This window comes from Aaosphaeria arxii (genome assembly GCF_010015735.1).
Source record: "Aaosphaeria arxii CBS 175.79 unplaced genomic scaffold BU24scaffold_2, whole genome shotgun sequence".
Lineage (NCBI taxonomy): Eukaryota > Fungi > Ascomycota > Dothideomycetes > Pleosporales > Aaosphaeria > Aaosphaeria arxii.
In genome coordinates, this window is record NW_022983475.1 from 238,922 (window position 1) to 258,665 (window position 19,744).

The 19,744-nt window shown below is 52.2% G+C and overlaps 6 protein-coding genes across 6 annotated transcripts; 3 read left to right on the forward strand and 3 right to left on the reverse strand.

Annotated features, from left to right (window-relative positions):
• Nucleotides 1-154: 154 nt before the first annotated feature.
• BU24DRAFT_342267 (UMP1-domain-containing protein) lies at nt 155-2,206 on the reverse strand (the record flags this gene model as incomplete). Its single annotated transcript, XM_033523310.1, has 4 exons — nt 155-619; nt 1,108-1,684; nt 1,747-1,961; nt 2,030-2,206. 4 exons carry the CDS (start codon nt 2,204-2,206, stop codon nt 155-157), a joined length of 1,434 nt encoding a protein of 477 aa, XP_033386955.1.
• Nucleotides 2,207-3,604: 1,398 nt separating this feature from the next.
• BU24DRAFT_341839 (MFS general substrate transporter) lies at nt 3,605-5,783 on the forward strand (the record flags this gene model as incomplete). Its single annotated transcript, XM_033523290.1, has 3 exons — nt 3,605-3,947; nt 4,008-4,323; nt 4,379-5,783. The coding sequence occupies 3 exons, from the start codon at nt 3,605-3,607 to the stop codon at nt 5,781-5,783; spliced, it is 2,064 nt and encodes a 687-aa protein (XP_033386956.1).
• A 946-nt stretch (nt 5,784-6,729) lies between these two features.
• BU24DRAFT_418136 (S-adenosyl-L-homocysteine hydrolase-like protein) lies at nt 6,730-8,572 on the forward strand (the record flags this gene model as incomplete). Its single annotated transcript, XM_033526910.1, has 2 exons — nt 6,730-6,803; nt 6,919-8,572. Coding segments are annotated over 2 exons (1,252 nt in total), but the record flags the coding sequence as incomplete, so codon positions are not given.
• Nucleotides 8,573-10,611: 2,039 nt separating this feature from the next.
• BU24DRAFT_340705 (P-loop containing nucleoside triphosphate hydrolase protein) lies at nt 10,612-15,457 on the reverse strand (the record flags this gene model as incomplete). Its single annotated transcript, XM_033523240.1, has 6 exons — nt 10,612-10,939; nt 10,994-11,611; nt 11,664-12,214; nt 13,093-13,898; nt 13,961-14,047; nt 14,104-15,457. 6 exons carry the CDS (start codon nt 15,455-15,457, stop codon nt 10,612-10,614), a joined length of 3,744 nt encoding a protein of 1,247 aa, XP_033386958.1.
• A 2,391-nt stretch (nt 15,458-17,848) lies between these two features.
• On the reverse strand, nt 17,849-18,415 carry BU24DRAFT_418140 (uncharacterized protein; the record flags this gene model as incomplete). Its single annotated transcript, XM_033526911.1, has 1 exon — nt 17,849-18,415. A coding segment is annotated over exon 1 (241 nt), but the record flags the coding sequence as incomplete, so codon positions are not given.
• Nucleotides 18,416-19,422: 1,007 nt separating this feature from the next.
• BU24DRAFT_418141 (uncharacterized protein) lies at nt 19,423-19,736 on the forward strand. The gene has a single exon (XM_033526912.1). The coding sequence runs from the start codon at nt 19,535-19,537 to the stop codon at nt 19,688-19,690; it is 156 nt and encodes a 51-aa protein (XP_033386960.1). The 5' UTR covers nt 19,423-19,534; the 3' UTR covers nt 19,691-19,736.
• Nucleotides 19,737-19,744: the final 8 nt, after the last annotated feature.

Below are 19,744 nucleotides of genomic sequence, written 5' to 3' on the forward strand. Positions count from 1 at the left end.
TTCAATATCTCGGCGTTTTTGAACATGGAAGTGAGCGGGCGAGTAAGTATGTATGCATGATGTGCTAATGCCCATATGACATCGTCCCCTTCATTCCATCGTCATCGAAACCCATTCCCTAACAGCCGATGAGTTCCTTTCAACCCACAAACATCTACCAATTCATCCTCAACCGTCCCTCCATCTCGGTATGAAAGTCCGGAACCTGCCTCATCTCCTGGCCCGTAAAGACGTCCTCCCACCCGATCTCGGCGTCCCTCCCCTCGAGGATATCCCTGTGCACACCAGCCGCACCGCCCAACGCAGCGGGCCTCCACTCGCCCTCCCGCGCGATCTTGAGCTCCATGCCCCGGCGCACGGGCTCCGCGATGCCGAATTGGCGGCGCAGCATCGTCATTTTTAGGGCGTCTTGCGTGGCGCGCCAGTTTGCGAGGCGGGCTTCGAGGGGGTGGGTGGATTGGAGCTGTGCGGGGGAGGATGAGGTTGTGGTGTTTGAGGGGGCGGGTGAGGTTAGGGAGAGGCGGGAGCGGAGGGCGTCGTGGACGCCTGGTGCTGAGGGGGCGGAGGTCTCGAGGGTGGTGGAGGTTGGGTGGGCTTTTTGGGGGACGAAGCGGAGAGCCTGGTGAGGTTGTTAGTTGGTTGTGGTTGATTGACGGGGTGGAAGAGTTGGGGTTGGACGTACCATTTGGATGATTTAGGTTGGGATCTGGTGAGCGTTGTATGTAGAGAGACGGTTCCGTGTGGATACGAGTATGAGAGGTGGTGGTTGATTGTTTTGTTGGAGTTGTGGAGTTGATGGGAGAAGGTGAGGTTGTAGATATCAGATTACATACGAGAGAGTAGCTGTTGCTGTTCGGAGCTCTAGGCGGCGAATGTGACGCGCCCGCCTTAGTGCCTTGGCAACATGGTTTCCGTATTGGGAAAGAGAAATGGAACCTGGGGACGGAATTTATATATTTGCTCAGTTTAGAAGATTGAGTTGAAGATCTAGGTAATTATTTTGTATCTATAGATTATAATGTATGGCAACAGAATCTATATGCTGACGATGCTGCTCAGTGGCACATCCCACGCCCAAGCTGCTACAGCCATCGAGCCCACGCTCACAATCCCCGCCATAGCTATGTTGACAGCATTGTTGTCGAGGATATCATGTCCGACCTCTACCTTGCGGCTCTCATGATATCCCTCCGCAACATCCGATCCCGAACCTCCAGCCTTCTGTGTCCTCGTCGCTTGAACGTTTGTGGTCTCTACACCAGAAGACTTCCCACTCTCCGCCTCCAACGTGAGCTTCGAGTGAGGAATCGTGCTATGAATCATGACCTTCCTGCCGCCCGCACCCTCAACAATCTTCCCAGAATGCACGTCCACGACGCTGGCCTGGAACAGCGCACCGAGCAGCGAATCCAACAGTGTGCCCGCGAACCCAGCAGCGGAGATCGCATACGTGAATATCGCCTTGTCGGCCGGGCTCCAAGTCTTGCAGAACGGTAGCAGCAGCACCGATGTTCCCGCTATGAGCGAGGCGCCGGCCCATCCGGCGATGAGTCCTGCCATCGTGACGCCTCCGTTCGTTCCTGGCGGGACAACGCGCCACGGTGCGGTGATCAGGCGCGGCTTCGAGGTAGAGAGAATGCCCAGCTCGGATGAGAAAGTGTCAGCGGCGACAGCGGCGTAGTTTCTATCCCTCATGTTAGCTTCCACCAAGAAAGAAGTATATCTCAAGAGTATGGGCGAACGTACGCAACAATACCGATGACGATGACATCGCCGCCAGACTTCCAGCACAAGTCCTCATTCCAGTACGTCCCTTCCTTATGTAATTGCCATGTGTGTAGTAAGATCAAGACGGAGGCAATGAGCGAGTTTGCGAGGACTTGAATGTGGTTCCGTGGCCCTTCTCCGCCGGATGCGCCTGTCGCGGACTGCGTGAGCGTTGCTTTGACATTGTGTTTTACCTATGCCCCGCAATCGTTAGATCATGTGTTCTAGAGGTTATTTAAGAGGCAGGAAGTACCTTTGTGACGGCAGTACCAGCCAAAAAGAAGACGGTCAAGAGGGCGAAGAAGACGCTCCACGGATGCACGGCGTGCGCGACGGCTGTGAGGAACGCGGTCAGGATTCCGACGGGCGTGAGGGACTTCCTCGACCAGGCTCGGTAGACGAGAGCTGCGGTAGCTGGGATCGCTATCGCGGGTTTCATGGTGGGCGGATTGATTGTAAAACAGTGCTTGTGGAGCTATGCTGCGGGTACGAGTAAGCTTTGGTGGGGGATGATGTTTCTTTAGTTAGTGAGGGAGGTTGCGTCAGACATCTACGGAAGCTTGGCGGGCTGCCTGCTCATTTTCTACTCGTATGACTTTTTTATCCCTGATGATATGAGAGCATGAAAGTAAAAAATAAATAAAGATATCTCTGGCATTTGTTCATTGACTCGAGAAATGGGATGGATGCATCGTCGACATCCAACGAGCGCATCTATTCCGTCTGTGACATCATTCTCAAGCCCCAGCGGTATAGATGGCTTCTCGAGGGCTACTCTCTGCAACATCGACTCAACCATGTAACAATTCCCAAAAAAGCAAACAGTTGCATCTAAACTCGCTTGCGATGATATCGTCTAAAATCTCGAAAGATCGTGTCATGCTTTCAAGAAGAACAAGCAATCGTCCAGAGCCAAAAGGATACAATTGCCCCAAAAGGCACAAGTCACTCCGCCCAAAACAGTCCTCAACTTAAGCCATTCCAGTAGACCGTGTAACCTACGAGGTAACGACCATTTCTCTTTCCTTTCCCTAATTCCAACGAATAGCTATCCTCGCTCAAAACGGCGTTACCGGGAAAAAGACTGACGATTGGACATCACTCGGGCCGCTCCATCCAGTCTTTCCTCCTACCGTTCAATGGCATTTAACAAGAAGATATCACCTAGCCAGTCGTAGCCCTACGACTAGAAGAACACCTCCATTCCTCCCAGTAGGATCCCTTCCTTCGCCCCTAAAAACGAGTAGTTTTATCCTTACGCCACTTATGCTATCCCAAGATTCCCAACAGCCACATCGACGCTAAACCTAATACGACCTGCTTCGCGATTGGCCAGAATCCCTCCCATCCGCCCCCAGATCAATGTCATGTCTCTTCCCTCGCGTGGCTGAGTTCACAAAAACTCGTTCTCAAAGTGGAAACGTCGGGGAACGAAGCTTGATGATTGATCCATTTCCGGTCAGTGCCCCTCGCAACGCTGTCTGTGATGCGTTAGGGCTGCTAGGGCTGGGATGGTATCAGCCGCAGCCGGGAGCCCTATGCAACGTGAACGTACCGTACCTACTTGTATGTGTGATCGTAGGATCGTCTGGGATGGATCGTCGTGAGAGTCCACTCACGCGAAGCTGTCCGCATTAGGTATGGGATGGCTTTTTACATTCGAGCTTTTTGGTGGCCTTGGGTTTTTCATATAAGGTGCTTGGGTATGGTCTGGGTATGAGATCAGTCAAGTCTTAGGTCTTTGCATTGCACACACCCTTCTCTATAAGCAAGCGTTGGAGTTGTCATTGTCACTGTTTATACATAACTACATTTTCTATTCTTTGGAGGGATTACAATGGCGTACATGCTCTACAAGTACCTGCGGAGGAAGTACGCAGAGCACCACCAAGTCGAAAAGCAACAATTACCTACCACGACCAACGAGCACCATCTGGTGCCAGAACCCACTCCAGCGGTGTCCGGCCCACAGGGTCACAACAGCATCGACGATGGCGCATCGCTGGCTCGCACGCAGACAGGCCTCACCAAAGAGGAGAATGCTCGGATCGAACGGGAGAGGCGGAGGGCGACCATCTATCGATGGAAAGTCATATTAGGACTTATCCTGCCGAATTTCCTCGCGGCTGTGGACACTACCATCGTTGCTCCGGCGGTGCCTATGATATCTTCACATTTCAGTACGTTCGACATGTCCACATTGCATACGAATGAGGTGAATTAACAAACACTGCTCTTAGATCATCTGAGCGGAAGCTTCAACTGGATCGTAGCCGCCTACACGCTCACGTACACCACGTTCGTCCCGTCCTCCGGCATGATTGCAGATGTCTATGGCCGCCACACCGCGCTGCAGTTCCACATGTTTTGGATCCTGATCGGCAGCGTGCTCTGTTGTGCGGCTGCTTCGTGGAGCATGCTGCTGCTGGGTCGAGCGCTTCAGGGCGCTGGTGCGGCGGGTATTTCGAATCTTACGCATATCATCTTGTCGGACAATATTTCTTTGGCGGACAATTCGTATAATAATACTATCTTTTCGTTGATCAATGGTATCAGGTATATACTGGATACATCACGATTGTATTCGAGCAATACACTAATGATCACTTAGCTACGCAATCGGACCTGTCATCGGAGGGTATCTCGCCCATGCAAGCTGGCGCTACTGCTTCGTCGTCCCGATTCCGATCTCAGTCTTGTCGATGGCTCTCATCTTCTTCCTCCTGCGCCCAGAGCTCGTCAAGGGGCGCGTCTCCGCTAAGCCTGGCGATTCTCGAAGGACAGGATACATCGCGGGACTCTTCGTCTTCGACTGGCCCGGGATCTTCCTCTTCATTTTTGGCGTCGGTCTCGTCATCCTCGCCATCCAGTGGGGTGGGACGGAATACGCGTGGTCGTCCCCGCAGGTTCTGGCATGCCTAATCGTTGGAGCTTTCCTGTGGATTCTGTTCTACCTCCACGAGTATCTGCTCAGTCCTGGACGAATAATGAATCGACTGTTCCCCAAGCAGTCTCCCATGTGCCCATCGTACTTGTACAGGAAGAAGGACACCATCCTCCTGATGATCATCAACTTCGCGTCTGGATCCTCCTTAGTATCAGCATTCTACTTCATCTCGATATACTGGCAACTAGCAGAAGGCTACTCGTCCAGCAAAGCAGGAGTGCAGCTTCTCTACTACACGCCCGGCCTAGGCGTAGGCGTCTACTCCGCAATGTACCTTTGCAACATCTGGCCACGCCAAACCTTCTACGCACTGATGGCGGGCTCCGTGATCGAAGCCACGGGCATCGCGGTCCTGAGCTGGGCGTGCGAGACGCGGCAAGCGTCCCTCGTGAACGGGATGCTCGCGCTCTCGGGCGCAGGCACCGGCCTCCGCTTCATGCCCGTCGTCCTGCACGCCGCGGGCATCTGGCCGACGCGGATCCCGTCGGTACAGTCGCTCATGTCGTTTGCGCTGCCGCTTGGAGAGACCATCGGCATCACGATGATGGGCGCGGTCTTCTCGAATAAGTTCGATCAGGGGCTACGCGGCGTCTTGCCCTCGATGCAGCAGCACGTGGACTCGAGGGCGCCGACGTCGCTGGATGCTTTTGATTCTCTGCCTGCTGAGGCGAGGGAGGCCGTGCAGAATGCGGCGGCTCATGCGGTTATGTGGTCGTTTGTTTCTATACTGCCTTTCATGGGGTTGAGCATACTTGCATCGGCGCTGCTGGGCAATGTGTGGATTGGGCAGGATGCAAAGAAAGGGAAGGACGGCAAGGCTGCGACGAAGGAGACGCCGGGGAAGGTTCTTTACGGTAATTTCTTGAAGGCGCTCATCACTGGGACTGTGGATACTCAGACGGTAGTTGTGGAGAAGACGGGCGGTGACGTTGATAATGCTGATGTGGGAGGCATTGTTGGTGGTGGTGCAGGTGGGCCAAAGAGGGAAAAGCAACTGGACCCTGAAACGGGCGGGCGAAAAGGCGGCGAGGGACAGCAAGAGCAGGTTCATCAGGGTGCCACCTCTTAGTGTATACGAGTACTTGCATGTGGCATGTGGGGTGTCTATGTGTTTGCACCGCCTGATCTTGCGGGTTCTTCATCTCTTCACATTATAGAATTGCATACTTTCTTCTTCATTGATCAATTAATACGTGCATAAATATAATGGTTGATGTTGTGCACATTATAGAATACTTGGTCTGGCTGTACCTGAGCTGGTGCTACCCAGTAGCTCATCTAGCAAGCTTGCTATGCCAAATATGATAGACAAAGAATAGTACTAATGTGGAATGCATCCACTGCAAGCTATCCTCCATACAGTTATGTCCAGCATAGTATTGTTCCAACAAGTGGAAGATGATGTCGCTGTGTTGTCGAATCTCGATACCCCTCCGCAGTAAGCTAAGCACAGCCAGGGTACAGGTTGAAGATAAGGACAGACAAGAGTGAGCCGTTCAACCATTGTTTCAAGCCGTGTCCGTGTCTGTATGCATTGATCGTGATTGCTGGGGCGACGACATACGGAGTTCAGCCACATAATCCCATACAACTGAGACAGTAGCAGTTAATAGTAGCAGCACATACATAGTTAGTGGTAGTAGAAGAGAAGAATGAGAAGAAATGATGGGGCCCTGTCAGCCAATGAAACGGCCCACTTGCAGGGAAAAGGAAGGCACTAAGGCGGACAGGAGAGGCAGAAAAAGGTGATGGCGGGGCAAATCTTTGACTTCATAAACTGCCGAACTTTCTCTTCTTCTCTTCCTTTTCCCTTTCTTCTTCTTCTTCTTTTCCCTCTCACTCCAATCCTCCTTTTCTCTTCCTTTATACCTCCATATCCTTTATACCCCCCCCCCCCCCCCAAAACACATACCCATCATGTCTGCCCCCGCACACAAGTTCAAGGTCGCCGACATCTCCCTCGCGGCCTTCGGTCGTCGTGAGATCGAGCTCGCTGAGAATGAGATGCCTGGTCTCATGGCCACCCGTACCAAGTACGCTGAGGAGCAGCCATTGAAGGGTGCCCGTATCGCCGGTTGCTTGCACATGAGTACGTCTTGATCCCTTCACATCTCGCACCCAGTCCCAGTCCCAGTTGCAGTTTCTATCCCCAGTCGAAACCGCCCCTATAAAGAAAACCTCACCCCGCTAACACTTTTCCTCAGCCATCCAGACTGCCGTCCTCATCGAGACCCTCAAGGCCCTCGGTGCCGAGCTCACCTGGACCTCCTGCAACATCTTCTCCACTCAGGACCACGCCGCCGCTGCCATTGCCGCCGCCGGTGTCCCCGTCTTCGCCTGGAAGGGTGAGACCGAGGAGGAGTACCAGTGGTGCTTGGAGCAGCAGCTCACTGCCTTCAAGGATGGCCAGGGCCTCAACTTGATCCTCGACGACGGCGGTGACCTCACCTCCCTCGTCCACACCAAGTACCCCGAGATGCTCAAGGGCTGCTACGGCGTCTCCGAGGAGACCACCACCGGTGTCCACCACTTGTACCGCATGTTGAAGAACAAGGGCCTCCTCGTCCCCGCCATCAACGTCAACGACTCCGTCACCAAGTCCAAGTTCGACAACCTCTACGGCTGCCGTGAGTCCCTCGTCGACGGCATCAAGCGTGCCACCGATGTCATGATCGCCGGTAAGGTCGCCGTCGTTGCTGGTTTCGGTGATGTCGGTAAGGGCTGCGCCCAGGCTCTCCACAGCATGGGTGCCCGCGTCATCGTCACTGAGATCGATCCCATCAACGCTCTCCAGGCCGCCGTCTCCGGCTACCAGGTCACCACCATGGAGGAGGCCGCCTCCCAGGGTCAGATCTTCGTCACCACCACCGGCTGCCGTGACATCCTTACCGGCCCTCACTTCGAGGCCATGCCCAACGACGCCATCGTCTGCAACATCGGTCACTTCGATATCGAAATCGACGTTGCCTGGCTCAAGGCCAATGCCAAGTCCGTCCAGAGCATCAAGCCCCAGGTCGACCGCTACCTCCTCAAGAACGGCCGCTACATCATCCTCCTCGCCGAGGGCCGTCTCGTCAACTTGGGCTGCGCCACCGGCCACTCTTCCTTCGTCATGTCCTGCTCCTTCACCAACCAGGTCCTTGCCCAGATCATGCTGTTCAAGGCCGAGGACGAGGCTTTCGGCAACAAGTACATCGAGTTCGGCAAGACCGGCAAGCTCGACGTCGGTGTCTACGTCCTCCCCAAGATCCTCGACGAGCAGGTCGCTCTCCTCCACCTCGACCACGTCAATGTCAAGCTCTCCAAGCTTACTGAGGTCCAGGCCGAGTACCTCGGCCTCCCCGTCGAGGGCCCTTTCAAGAGCGACATCTACCGCTACTAGAGAGTTTAATAATCCTTATATACCACGAGTGCTGTCTGTCATTTTCAGTTCATGTCCGAAGGCACCGAGTTTCAACACGACGTTACGAACCTGGGATAGAGATACCCACTTTCTGAGATGATGATGAGGGAGAAAAGTTGATTTGTCCTTCAACGGCATTTCTGGGAGCATTAATTGCGTTTGTTTTCTTTTTGGTCTCACGGCCTCTCTCTTTTGTTTGTTCAAGGCGGGCGGGGATTGGGAAATCACTCAGACAAGGGACTTTCGAAACAAAAAGGCGTTTTTATGATATTCAACTTGCAGTAAATGCATGTCACCTAGCTTGGCCCTTCAACCTCGGCCAGGGAATATAAGAGGTGGTATACTAGTGTATGAGATGGTATCCAAGTTAGATAGAAAGAGTAGGAGAAGATGCAATGTATCTACCAAATAGAGTGGATCATTGGACCATCTGATAATCATAGTAGATAGTTCTGGACACACCTTTTCGGTGTTGCAGAGAAATCGAAAAGATTACACACAAGACTTGCACATTCGTTCAGTGACTGCATTCACACTCTGCACAGCGACACGACCTCCATCCCCTTACACCAAGCAAACAGTCACCGTATATACATACATGCATCCCATCCCGAACCCAACCCCCACGAACATGCACCACGCGTGCATGCATCCCCCTCGCATCCACGCGCCCAACCTCTGTTCCACAACCTCAACATCTGACATCTGACATCCTACATCCTACCCTACCTTCCCCCTTCCCCGCTGGCCCCGTTCCCGAATGCACTCATACATACGAGTGCTTCCGACATGACATGACTTCAATGATACACAGCATCCATACATATATCACAGCGCCCGTCCGTACCTTACATATCCCCACCTCCCCTTCCAGCTGAAGCACAAAGCATAGAACACGGCGTTCGAACACCCGACGTGCATGCATGTATAGTCGCCACTTTCAATCGCACGACGGGAGAGGTAGAGGTATGGGGGTACGACGTGTGATCTACTACACAGGATACAGCATACGGGGCATACGACATGTGATAAACGGCGTAGGATACATATCCCATGCATGGATGCCAGCTGTCAACCTGTCAAAGAAATGACAAGCTGTCAGGGGAATGTCACTCCAACGTGTTGGGTGTCGTACGTCCCGTACCTAGCTAGCTACGTAGAGTGTGTGGATCACGGGAGAAGGTAGGCACGATTACTCTTTCTTTGAGTGATCGGGGGTGTTGCGTGCTGGCGAGGTAGTTTAGTTGTTAATTGGTGTGACTACGCGTCAAGCCATGCGAACATCAACCCGTTGCATAGATAAGTATCGACGTAGATGTATCGACGTAGATGTATCGACGTAGATGTATGGAGTAGTAACACCTAACATCACACACATACATTCAACACCACGAAATGAAGGTGGAATGAGCAAGTGTTTGGGGTTCAACATTTTCGAATTTTTCTTATTTCTGCTTCTTCTACCTTTCTTTCTCTTATCTCTTTCCTTCTTTAGTATAAATTAGCTAGCTAACTAAAACCTTTATTTGCTGTATATATCCCCCAGCTCCCTCCCCCGGATCTCTGTTTTCTAGCCCTTGAGAAATTCATAATCTGACATTGGGGAAGTAAACAACGGGAGTCAAGAGGAATGTGAAGAGTGAAGAGAAAGAGAACGAAAGGTAGGGGTCCAAACGACAGCAGAAAACAAAATATAGGGATAAAACGACACAAAAGGGTGTGAACTGAGGTATCAAGCTTCGTGTGCAAGCAACAAAGGAGACATATGTGTGTTAGAAAAAGGAAACAGGTGAGGAAAGAATGAAAGCAAAGGGGGACGAAGATATCATGTATGGGGCGGGGGAAGTGTAACAACATAGTTGATTGGAATAGTTAAGAAGAAGGAAGCACGCCCTCAGCTAAGAAACGTCAATGCCAAAAACGGATTCATGGGGTTCAGCTTTGCAATGCAATCCCGATAGAACAACGAGCGGCGAACCAAAAAGAACACGGGGGGGTTAATGATGAAAAAAGGTGAAGAATCAAATGCCGCTAAAGCACACCCCCTTGATGACCCCAGTCCGTTGCTATGTAACGAAGACAATGACGGTGCTGTGCTCTCCCATCATGATGACTGACGAGTGGGAGATCTTTGGCGTATTAAGGTATGTATTGGTCTGTGACAAAAATGTTCGTCTGTCCGAGGATATTCTGTATGTAGATGGGAAGAATTTTATCTGCAGTTTGTCGAGAAGCGAGGAAAGGAGGAGAAAAAAGTGGAAACGCCGGCATAAATCAAAATACACACGTTGAAAAAAGGGGATTACATAATGTTTTGAATTTGCAGATGTTGGAAAAAGCGCGTGATGTGATGATGGTGGCTTGCAATAGCGGCAAACAGAAACTTGTGGTCGGCAGGCGATTATGTCTTTTCTTTTCAACGAAGTCCAATGACGCTCTGTGTGCAAAGCAAAATCATTAGAATCAAAGCTAAAACAAAACAATAACGAGCGACTTAACCGTCCTCTGGACCTTCATCGGTCGAGAGGGGGAAGTCTAAATGAGACAAACATACCATTTCGAGTGTCCACACTCTTCGGATCCAGACCTTGAGCGGGCCATCAACACCACGGACGTTGTTGAGTTCGACACCCTCCCACCAGCATCGGCGGGCGGGTTTCCGCCAGAAGAGGAGTAGCTTCTGAGCCATGCCCACGGCATTGCTGTTGGCGAGATCGTTGCCTTTGATGTCAGTTCGGAGACGGGCGAGCGCAATACTGCAGATGACGGCCTTGTTGGGTTCGCCAGCACGGTGGCCCCAGGTGTCATCGTGGTTGAAACCTCTATACACTTTATTAGCATGTCATCAGTCAATGCTAGGGAGTGAGATGACGAACCCTGCAGTCAACATCTCAATGAGATGCTGTTCGGTCGTTCCTGGCTCTTCGCTCTTGCGCAGGCCGGAGAAGATGCCGTTTTGCTGCAACAGTGCCTCTCCTGCGGCACGCTTTACCTCGATCATCTCTGGCTGCTCGATGTCGCGACGAGGGGGAATGGCATAGAAGTCCAAATCCTCGCGCAAAACGATGATGCCCGCGCGATCCTGCAACATGTCCCGTGCAGAACCGGGCATGGGGTCAATGGGCACAGCCTCGGCGGGGTGATCTCCGCCAGCAGTAGGAGAAGGGGGCGAGGTGGGAATAGTCTGGGCTACGTTCCTAAAGAACTCCAGCATGTATTGGAGGGAATTGGGATCGTACTGAGAGAAATAGATATGGTCAGATAAATATAGAGCGGGGTTGGAAAGATGCAGAAGAATCATCGAAATGGAATTGACGCGCAACGAACCGTTGCTTGCGGGGGAAGAGGGGGTACCAACATCAACTGGGTATACATCACCATCGTGGTAAGAGCTCATGTGCCCGTCTGGTAGAAGGCCATTGGGGAACAGAGACAGGAGAACGAATTCTGGGAGAGTGAGAAGTTCGTCCCGTGAGAGTGTAAATCGGGTTCCTCTGTACTCTCTGTAAGTATCACCGCGTGGAGTAGTGCGCAAAGTCAATTTACCTCAATTCAAGCGTTATGTTCTCGTCAGATCCACCACTGAGGGTGTTTATTGGTGCACCCGGGTTCGATTGAGAGACCTGGGTGATAATGCTTGCGGGACCACCTGCGGATGCCATCACGTATGTGAATGAATCTAAAGGGCTTGTTCCTTCGCTATAGGGAGGCGGAGGCTCTCCGTCGTCGATATCCTTGCTGCTTGATCCGTCCTTTGTGTCGCGCGGAAGAGCAGCTTTGGTAGCGGCAGCGGCAGCGGCAGCAGACGATGAGGATTCAGTGAATGGGGGCGCAGGCGCAAAGGCAGGCGGAGATTCAGAATGTGTGGGAGAGTCGTCGTACGCGCTGTGGGCGTTGCTTTCGGTGCGGTTGCCTCGATTGTGGGGTGGGAAGTAGAGAGAGGAGAAGGGAGGCGGGTACGGGGATTCGCCGGCGCTTGCAAGTGCCTCCTGATCGCTGGGTCTGTCTTCGCTGGAATAAGAAGAACGAGAAACGTCGCTATCACTAGAACGAGCGTGTAAAGGAGTGACTACGGACAAGCCGTGGGCGCTGGGAGCCTGTGTCTGCGACAAGGTGACGGTTGTGTTGTTACGATGTTATGGTAGTGGTAGTCGAGGGGTGTTGGCGTGAGAGCGGGCTGAGGACTGGTCTTTCGATTCAATGGATGCTGGAGCACGAATCTATCGCAGGTCAGGCCGATATCATCGGAATCGCGAGTGGCAGGAAGAGCAGTGTGGTTGAGTTGGTTGTCTTGTATTGTTGTGGTTTCTTGGAAGAGTGATGTCGGTGAGAGACAAGGATGGGCCTGGGCCATTCGAGCCTAGCGCGTCTTCCCCATTGGGCGCATAATGAGATGAGCAAATGGGCCATCACACGACGAGAATCGATCGTCATCTGGCATCTTTATTATGGATGTGTGGGGTTCTATTTAATTTGATGAGGAGATAATCCAAAATTAACGATCATTTCGACTTGAAAGGTGCTGGCGCAACTGTAGTTTACAACCAAATAAATTAGAAACATAAAGACATAGTACTAGACGGAATGTTGAACATAGGATAGTCCATACTAACAGAATATATCTCCAACGAAAGAGAAAATTAGAGATCCATGACAGTTAGTAATATCCACAGGATTCATATCAACAGAACAGCAACATAATTATCAGTAGTCTGCTTTATTCAAACGCTGCTGGTATCACCAAATTTGAATCTCATATCACGTACACAGGTACCTGTTGCAATTCATCATTTTGAGTTTGCGGTTCTTTACGCCCGTCATCATATGTAGGGACACCTAACATATAGATCGCACTCATAGATGATCAAAAGCACGAGTAGCATTGGCAATACCTTAGTTGACAAAATGTAACTTTTTCTTTGCGCTTGTATCTGTCTACATGGCAACTACATTCCATTTTTTAATGCTTCGCCACGACACCCGCTTCGTTCGCCTGCGCAGTGATCCTCTTCTTATAATCCTTAACCGTGCCATCAAAGTGCTCAATAGTACCATTATCGCAAACCCACAAACTCGTACACACATTCTGCAGCATCGTGACGTCGTGACTAACCATGAGGACGCCACCCTGGAACGCCTGCAGGGCGTCTGACAGCGCGTCCATGGCCTCGATATCCAAGTGATTGGACGGCTCGTCGAGGACGAGGATGTGCGGGTTCTGGAGGGACAGGCAGGCGAACGCGACGCGCGACTTCTGACCTCCGGAGAGGAGCTCCATCTTCTGGAGACCCGTCATGCCGGTTATGCCGAAGGCGCCGAGGTGGCGGCGGTACTCTTCGTCGGACTTGCCGTGGTATTTCTTCGACATGAAGCCCACGGCGCTGTCGTTGAGGTCGAGCGCGTCGACGTGGTGCTGGGCGAAGAAGCCGAGGCGGAGGCGGGGGTTTTGGGAGATGAGGCCCGAGCTGGGTTGGAGGGCGCCGATGAGGAGTTTTAAGGCTGTTGTTTTACCGGCTCCGTTGGGGCCGACGATGCCGATTCGCGAGTCGAGCTGGACGTCGAGGTCGACGCCCTTGAGGAGGATCTTGTCGGGGGTGTAGCCGAAGGTGACGTTGGTCATCTGGATGATGGGAGGTGATAGCTTCTCGACGTCGGGGAACTTGAAGTGCACGGTATACTCGGCCTCTGGCGCCTGGAGCACCGGCATCCTCTCCAGCTTCTTGATCCTCGATTGGGCCTCGGACGACTTCGCAGCATTGTACCTGAACTTGTCGATGAAAGCTGGGATCTACATGTCAGTTTTGAACGCATATATCCTGACTTGTCAGCTGAATATGACGAACCTTGTAAATGTGCACGCTCTGCCATCTGCTTCTCATACTCGCGCTTGGCCGTCTTCCTTCGCTCTTCCTTCGTGGCATAGAAAGATTCTGTATAAAATTAGCGTCAGGGGGTCCAGAGTAGACGCAACAACACAGCGACTCACCGAAGTTAGCACCCTTGTAGTAATCAAGACGTTCAGAGTGTTGGTGAATGATGTCCGTGGCAACCTCGTTGAGGAAAGCTCTGTCGTGAGAAACCACCAAAACCGTACTTGGGTAATCCTGCAGGTAGTTGGCCAAGAAAGTGATGGACGGGACGTCCAACATGTTAGACGGTTCGTCAAGAAGTAGCAGATCAGGCTCGCAGAAAAGCGCTCGAGCAAGCGCCAATCGCATCCTCCAACCTCCGGAGAACGTCTTCGTGGCGAACTGCTGGCGTTCAGGCGAGAATCCGAGACCGGCAAGAATACTGGCTGCACGAGACTCGGCCTTGTCGGATTCCATCTCGGAGAGCTTGGAGTGGATGTCGCTGAGAGTGATATCCAAGCCTTCACGTTGCTTGTCGAGCTTCTCTGCATCCACAGATGTATCCGCCAATGTGGATCGCTCTGCCTCAAGCTCTGCAAGTTCTTTGGTGATTTTGTCTTGCTCTTTGAGCAAATGCTTTCGCCAAACATCAGCATCCAGAACGGCCTGTATGGCTGGTGTGTCATCACCAGAAATCTCTTGCTCGACGTGAAGAATAGAGATATGTGTTGGAATAGCCACCTCACGACGACTAAGGGCACGCAGCAAAGTAGATTTACCAATACCGTTCTGACCCACGAGACCATAACGGCGACCGTACGCTAGAGTAAGACTACTGTCCGTCAAGATCCTCTTTCCAGTGATGGAAATGTCGAAGCTATCAATCTTGATATCCTTGCTCTTGGACTGGGAGTCGGATCCCAGTTGCAAAGGATTGACGGCCATGTAGAACTCTTCATAGCTCTGGGTCTCCGTGGGCTGGGAGAGCAGTTTCGATGCCTCATACTCGACATTCTTGAAGACTTTGCGTTCCTGTTTGGCACGAAGCTTCCGCTCGGCCTTCTCCAGCTTCTTGCGGTCGACACGGGACTCTACATGGCGAGTATTTGCAGACTCGAGATCCACGCTGCCGCCGGCCAGACCTAGGGTGGAGGACATGTTCCTGGCGGAGCCCACGTGGATTGCTTGATCCAGTTTCTTGGCGGAGGGTGCCATCTGGCGGCGCTCGCCGTCGGCGCCATTTGCTGCATCGAGGCGGGAGACGAATTTGTTGACGAGGTTCTGGATGACCGTCTCGTTCTTGCTGGAGAGGTCGCCGGAGGCAGACAGCAGCAAGGCACTCACGGCGGCAGCGGCCTCCTCTAGTGGGGATGGTGCGTGAGGGTCCGCATCGGAAGTGAATGCATTGGCAGCATGCGTCAGGTAGCCCACGGAATAGTCAGACAGGACCGGGTCGATGTTAGGGATTTGGGTTCTGATTTCAGCTTCCATGGTCGTCCTGGTGGGGTTGTGTACAGGGCGAGGCAAGGCAAGGCAGAGCAGAGCAGCACGGGATGGTTACAGTACGATAACGAACGGGAAGCGTATGGTGCAATGGTGGATGCTCTGTCCCACTCAGCTGCAATATGATATGGTCTGATCTGATAGTGGGTGCAAATGCCAATGCCTTTTGATAGGGCGTCGTAAGTCTCGTTACTGTGAGAAGCTTTGATGAAGTTGATTTTGGCATGTGTGGCGCTGGTCGATCTCCGCGTTAACTCCGACACCCCGATTGAGATACTCCGCAGTTTTACCATGAGAGAAAGAGACATTGTGGTGCAACAATAACTACGAGTACTCGCACGAATGCTACATTCTCAAACATTTCAAAATAATATTGCTTTTTGGTCTGTAGTCCATATTCAAAGCATCTAAGACAGCAGTGGGACTCGTTGTCTGCTCGTTGCGTCTGGCTGCTGCAGTTGAGCCGTCGCTAGCTACCTAGGGCTTGTCTCGTGTCAGATTCCCTTACAACATTAGCAGCTGTAGCACAGCAGCGGTTCCAGCAGGCCGATCAATTGGCAAGGAGGTATTCCGCACTCGAGAGGAAGAATAGATACATGTCACTACATACGGACAGGCACTGCGGTGCTCCAATGCTTCGGCGTCATTGCGAATGCGGCGTCGGCATCTCAAACTTGGAGGACCAGGCGAGAGGCGAAATGCGAACCGCCTCACCCAATCAGCTCAGTAAGGTTCCAGGACACGTCCCTGCCCTTCCCCTCTAGTTATATGCTCGGAGGTTCTACTATGTTCATCCATCGAGGGAGGGTAATGTAATGCTTTGGTGTGTTATCGACACGCGGAAAAGGGTTACTATCATCCGTTCTGAGTTGCTCCCTCCCTCCCGCTCCAGTCAGATCATATCCACAGGGCATGGATCCAAATGGCTGGTGGGCTTGGGGCTGAAAAATAGTATGACGCGCTAGGACGACGCCCATATACTCGAGCGGGACAAGCGCATTGAGATGCGACTCCAGGATTCCCGGTAAGTTGCATCTTTTAGCACTGTTGTGGGAAAGAAAAAACCTGATGAACTTTGAACCTTTCGAATCTTGAATTATGGACTTGCCTGCGCCTCCGCTTGCACCTTTCGGTGCTTGTCTTGCCCTTTTGTGTGCCCGCCGAATCAATTGATCGTAACCTCATCCAGCCTGCCACCCGTCCTGGCGCCCTGCCCGTGGGGTTCAACCGAGCTGCCAAAAGTACTGATACATGCAGCGAGGATGCAGCTTCCTCCTCCTCCAGAATTGATGGCCACGGCGCCTTGTCCCCTGGCAGCACGCCTGCCGATCTCCTGTGCTATGTATGTAGGTAGCTAGCTGCTCATCCTGTGTTCTGTTCGAAACACCCAATGACGCCGGTGGTCGGCTGCATATTCGCCACTGCTGCCGGCATTGCGTGGTCCACGGATTTTGCAACATTGAGGGATTGTGGATGATACTCGTATCAACCAGTTCAGTTCTTCAGATGTTGTGGGAGGGAATTGGTGAGAGCCGTGATGCTTGGCTCTATTACACCGAACCGATAACCGACAACGCCATCCTCTGCCACGCCTTGCCATGCCATGCCGTTCTCTTCCATGGACTAATAACACCATCTAGGTATCTTTCTTGAATCTCACATCTGCATGCATCTCACTTGCACTTGCACGACTACTACTCCGTGCATATACAAGCTAGCTGGGTACATACAAGGAAAAGTAGACATTGGGGCGTTCTTCTACACGGCTAAGGGCATTGCGGCAATGGACTTGCGCACTTGCGTGAGATAATTGGATTGGTTTGCGATCCTGGGCATCAGCACGATGGAGAAACAGCGGAACGGCCACAAGGCCACACGGCCTCGAGGCCACAAACTCACCTTTCCACGCCGCGTGTCCGACTAGTTCTTCACCATCAATTATCGATCACGATTTGCTGGGTTTACTAGCCGGTAAGTGGAGAACATCGTCAAGTTATCACGTCGATTGCAGTCGACATCCCTGTGCCCGTTCGGTCTTGTTCCAGTTCTCTCCGCCCAACTGGGTATGCTACTTGACGTGCTCGCTGTTTCGGTGGGCTTGGGGGCATGCGATTAGAATGGGGAAGGCCAGAGGAAAGGAAGTGGGCATGCGGAGGTGCGATTGGCGGGTGAGAGTGCCACATGAGGAAAAAGGATCTGTGCCGGTTCCCAGGATAATGGGCGGACTTTGCGAAAGCGAGACGTGTTGGCACGACCCTGGCTGGCACGCTGGGTTGGGTCAGGAAGCGAAGATCCTTGTTGTTGATGAATTTGGATGTTTGTTGTTTTTTTGTTTTGTTGTCATCCTTCTCGTCGCGCAATTCTCTCCTCTCGAGATTAATTACACCATTATTACTCCGTACATGGACATGGGTTTGGAATACACTAGGAGGGGTTGGTGTCGAGCCCGTCTGGGGATCATTGCGCATGAGCAGCAGGTCAGATCAAAAGACGTGCAGGCGACAGGCGGCAGAGTTTAGGTATTAGCTTTGGCGGCAAGTAGATAGGCCATGCAATTGCAGACAGAATACACGCGAGCGAGAGGCAAAGGACCAATGGCCCTGGGTGTCCGTTGGTCCATTGCGAGGGTTCGAACGATGCATCGGAATGGGATGGATCCATGATTTGAGGACGATGGCTCGGCTGAACGATCAACAAACAAATCTCCACCTCGCGGCGCGTCATGTTATTTTTGATGGATGGAACAGGGGTTCTTTTCGCGTACAAGTGCAAGTGCAAGTTTACTTCGTATACGAGTAAAGTAGCACAGCCAGCAGTTTTCCATAGGCGCGCCCCCGGACCCCTGGATGGGTACTGCGAATCAACGCCTTGCGTTGCAGCTCCCGGAAACCTTGAAAAGTAGGGAGTTGTATGGACACGCTGTTAAGTGATTTCCTTGGATGGAATACTGGTAGGCTAATGAGCACTACTGTGCGCGTAGAAGGAATGTTTGCTCCAGCAAGTCTGACTATTTTGGGGACTGGCCAGCGCCCGTTGGCAGACAGCATACACAGTGGAGGGGACATCCCTCCTGTTCGCGTCACAGAAGGAAGCTGTTGCTTTTTTAGTCTCTTGATTCCAATTAGTATACGTTTAGCCTGCTGATGCTGTTGCTGATGCTGCTACCGTTGTTACTACTACTGCGCGCCGTTCGGTGGTTCCGTTCCTTGATTGTTGATTGCGTGCCCTTTATCGACGATTTATTGTCCAAGGTTCAGATTGTTTGTCTGTGTGTGCCCCGTACGGAATGACTGTAACAAGTAGAACACCTCCGTAGGTATGTGCGTGAGTGCGTTTGCTGTGTGCGTTAAACTATGGTCGGCGGTCCATCATCACCCTGCACGTCGTCTGGGCGGCCCTTTTTCCAACACAGAGCCGAAAGACTGGGGGGCAAAAGGGAAGGCAAGGTCACAGACTCACAGGTGGTACCGAGGGTGTGATGGGTACGGTCACTGTGATGGATGATGCTAGCCTGAGCCTTGGAGCTGATGTTGATTGCAGCTAGTGACCACTGACCACTATGCCTAATTGCTGCAGGCGACATGTGTGCACTCGCGCGGGTGTGATTCCATCGATGCAGTGCTGTTGTGTATACACACTATACTCCGTACTGTGAATTAATGTATTTAATGTGATGTGGTTAGTTGATCGCGGACGGGGAACGGGAGCGGGCAGGACTGCGGTGGATGCTTTGATGGATGATCATTGATGGATGATAGTAGATGGCGGAAATGCTCCCACGCCGCCATCCATACAGCGGAATCTGGATAAGGATGTTCCCAGCAACGGTGAGGGCGATGGAGGCACAAGTGTATGTATCTTGGGTTAGGCACATAAGCTCATCGGCGAGGACGTGAAGCGAGTTAGATGGTGTAGCACTGCCGTGTGCGTATGTATGTGTGTGCAGTGCATGTGTGAGAGTGTGTTGACATTCCCCGAGGTCGCTAGAGCAGCCCAAGCAACGGGACCGGGAGGGGCCTTGTATGATTGTATTGTACCAGATAAAGTGAGTGAGGAACATCAGCAATGATAGCAATCCGTCATGTGTTACAGCTGATCGTGGTGGTGGTAGTTGTGATAGTTAGATACTTGGTTGATATTGATGAGAGCAATGGATGCCGCGAGCGGTGTGCCTGTGCCGTAGATAGTAGATACACAGTTATGGAGTACGGTACGGAGTAGATGGAGATGGATCATCATATGGTTGAGGCAGTAATCAATTAATTACTCGTAGTT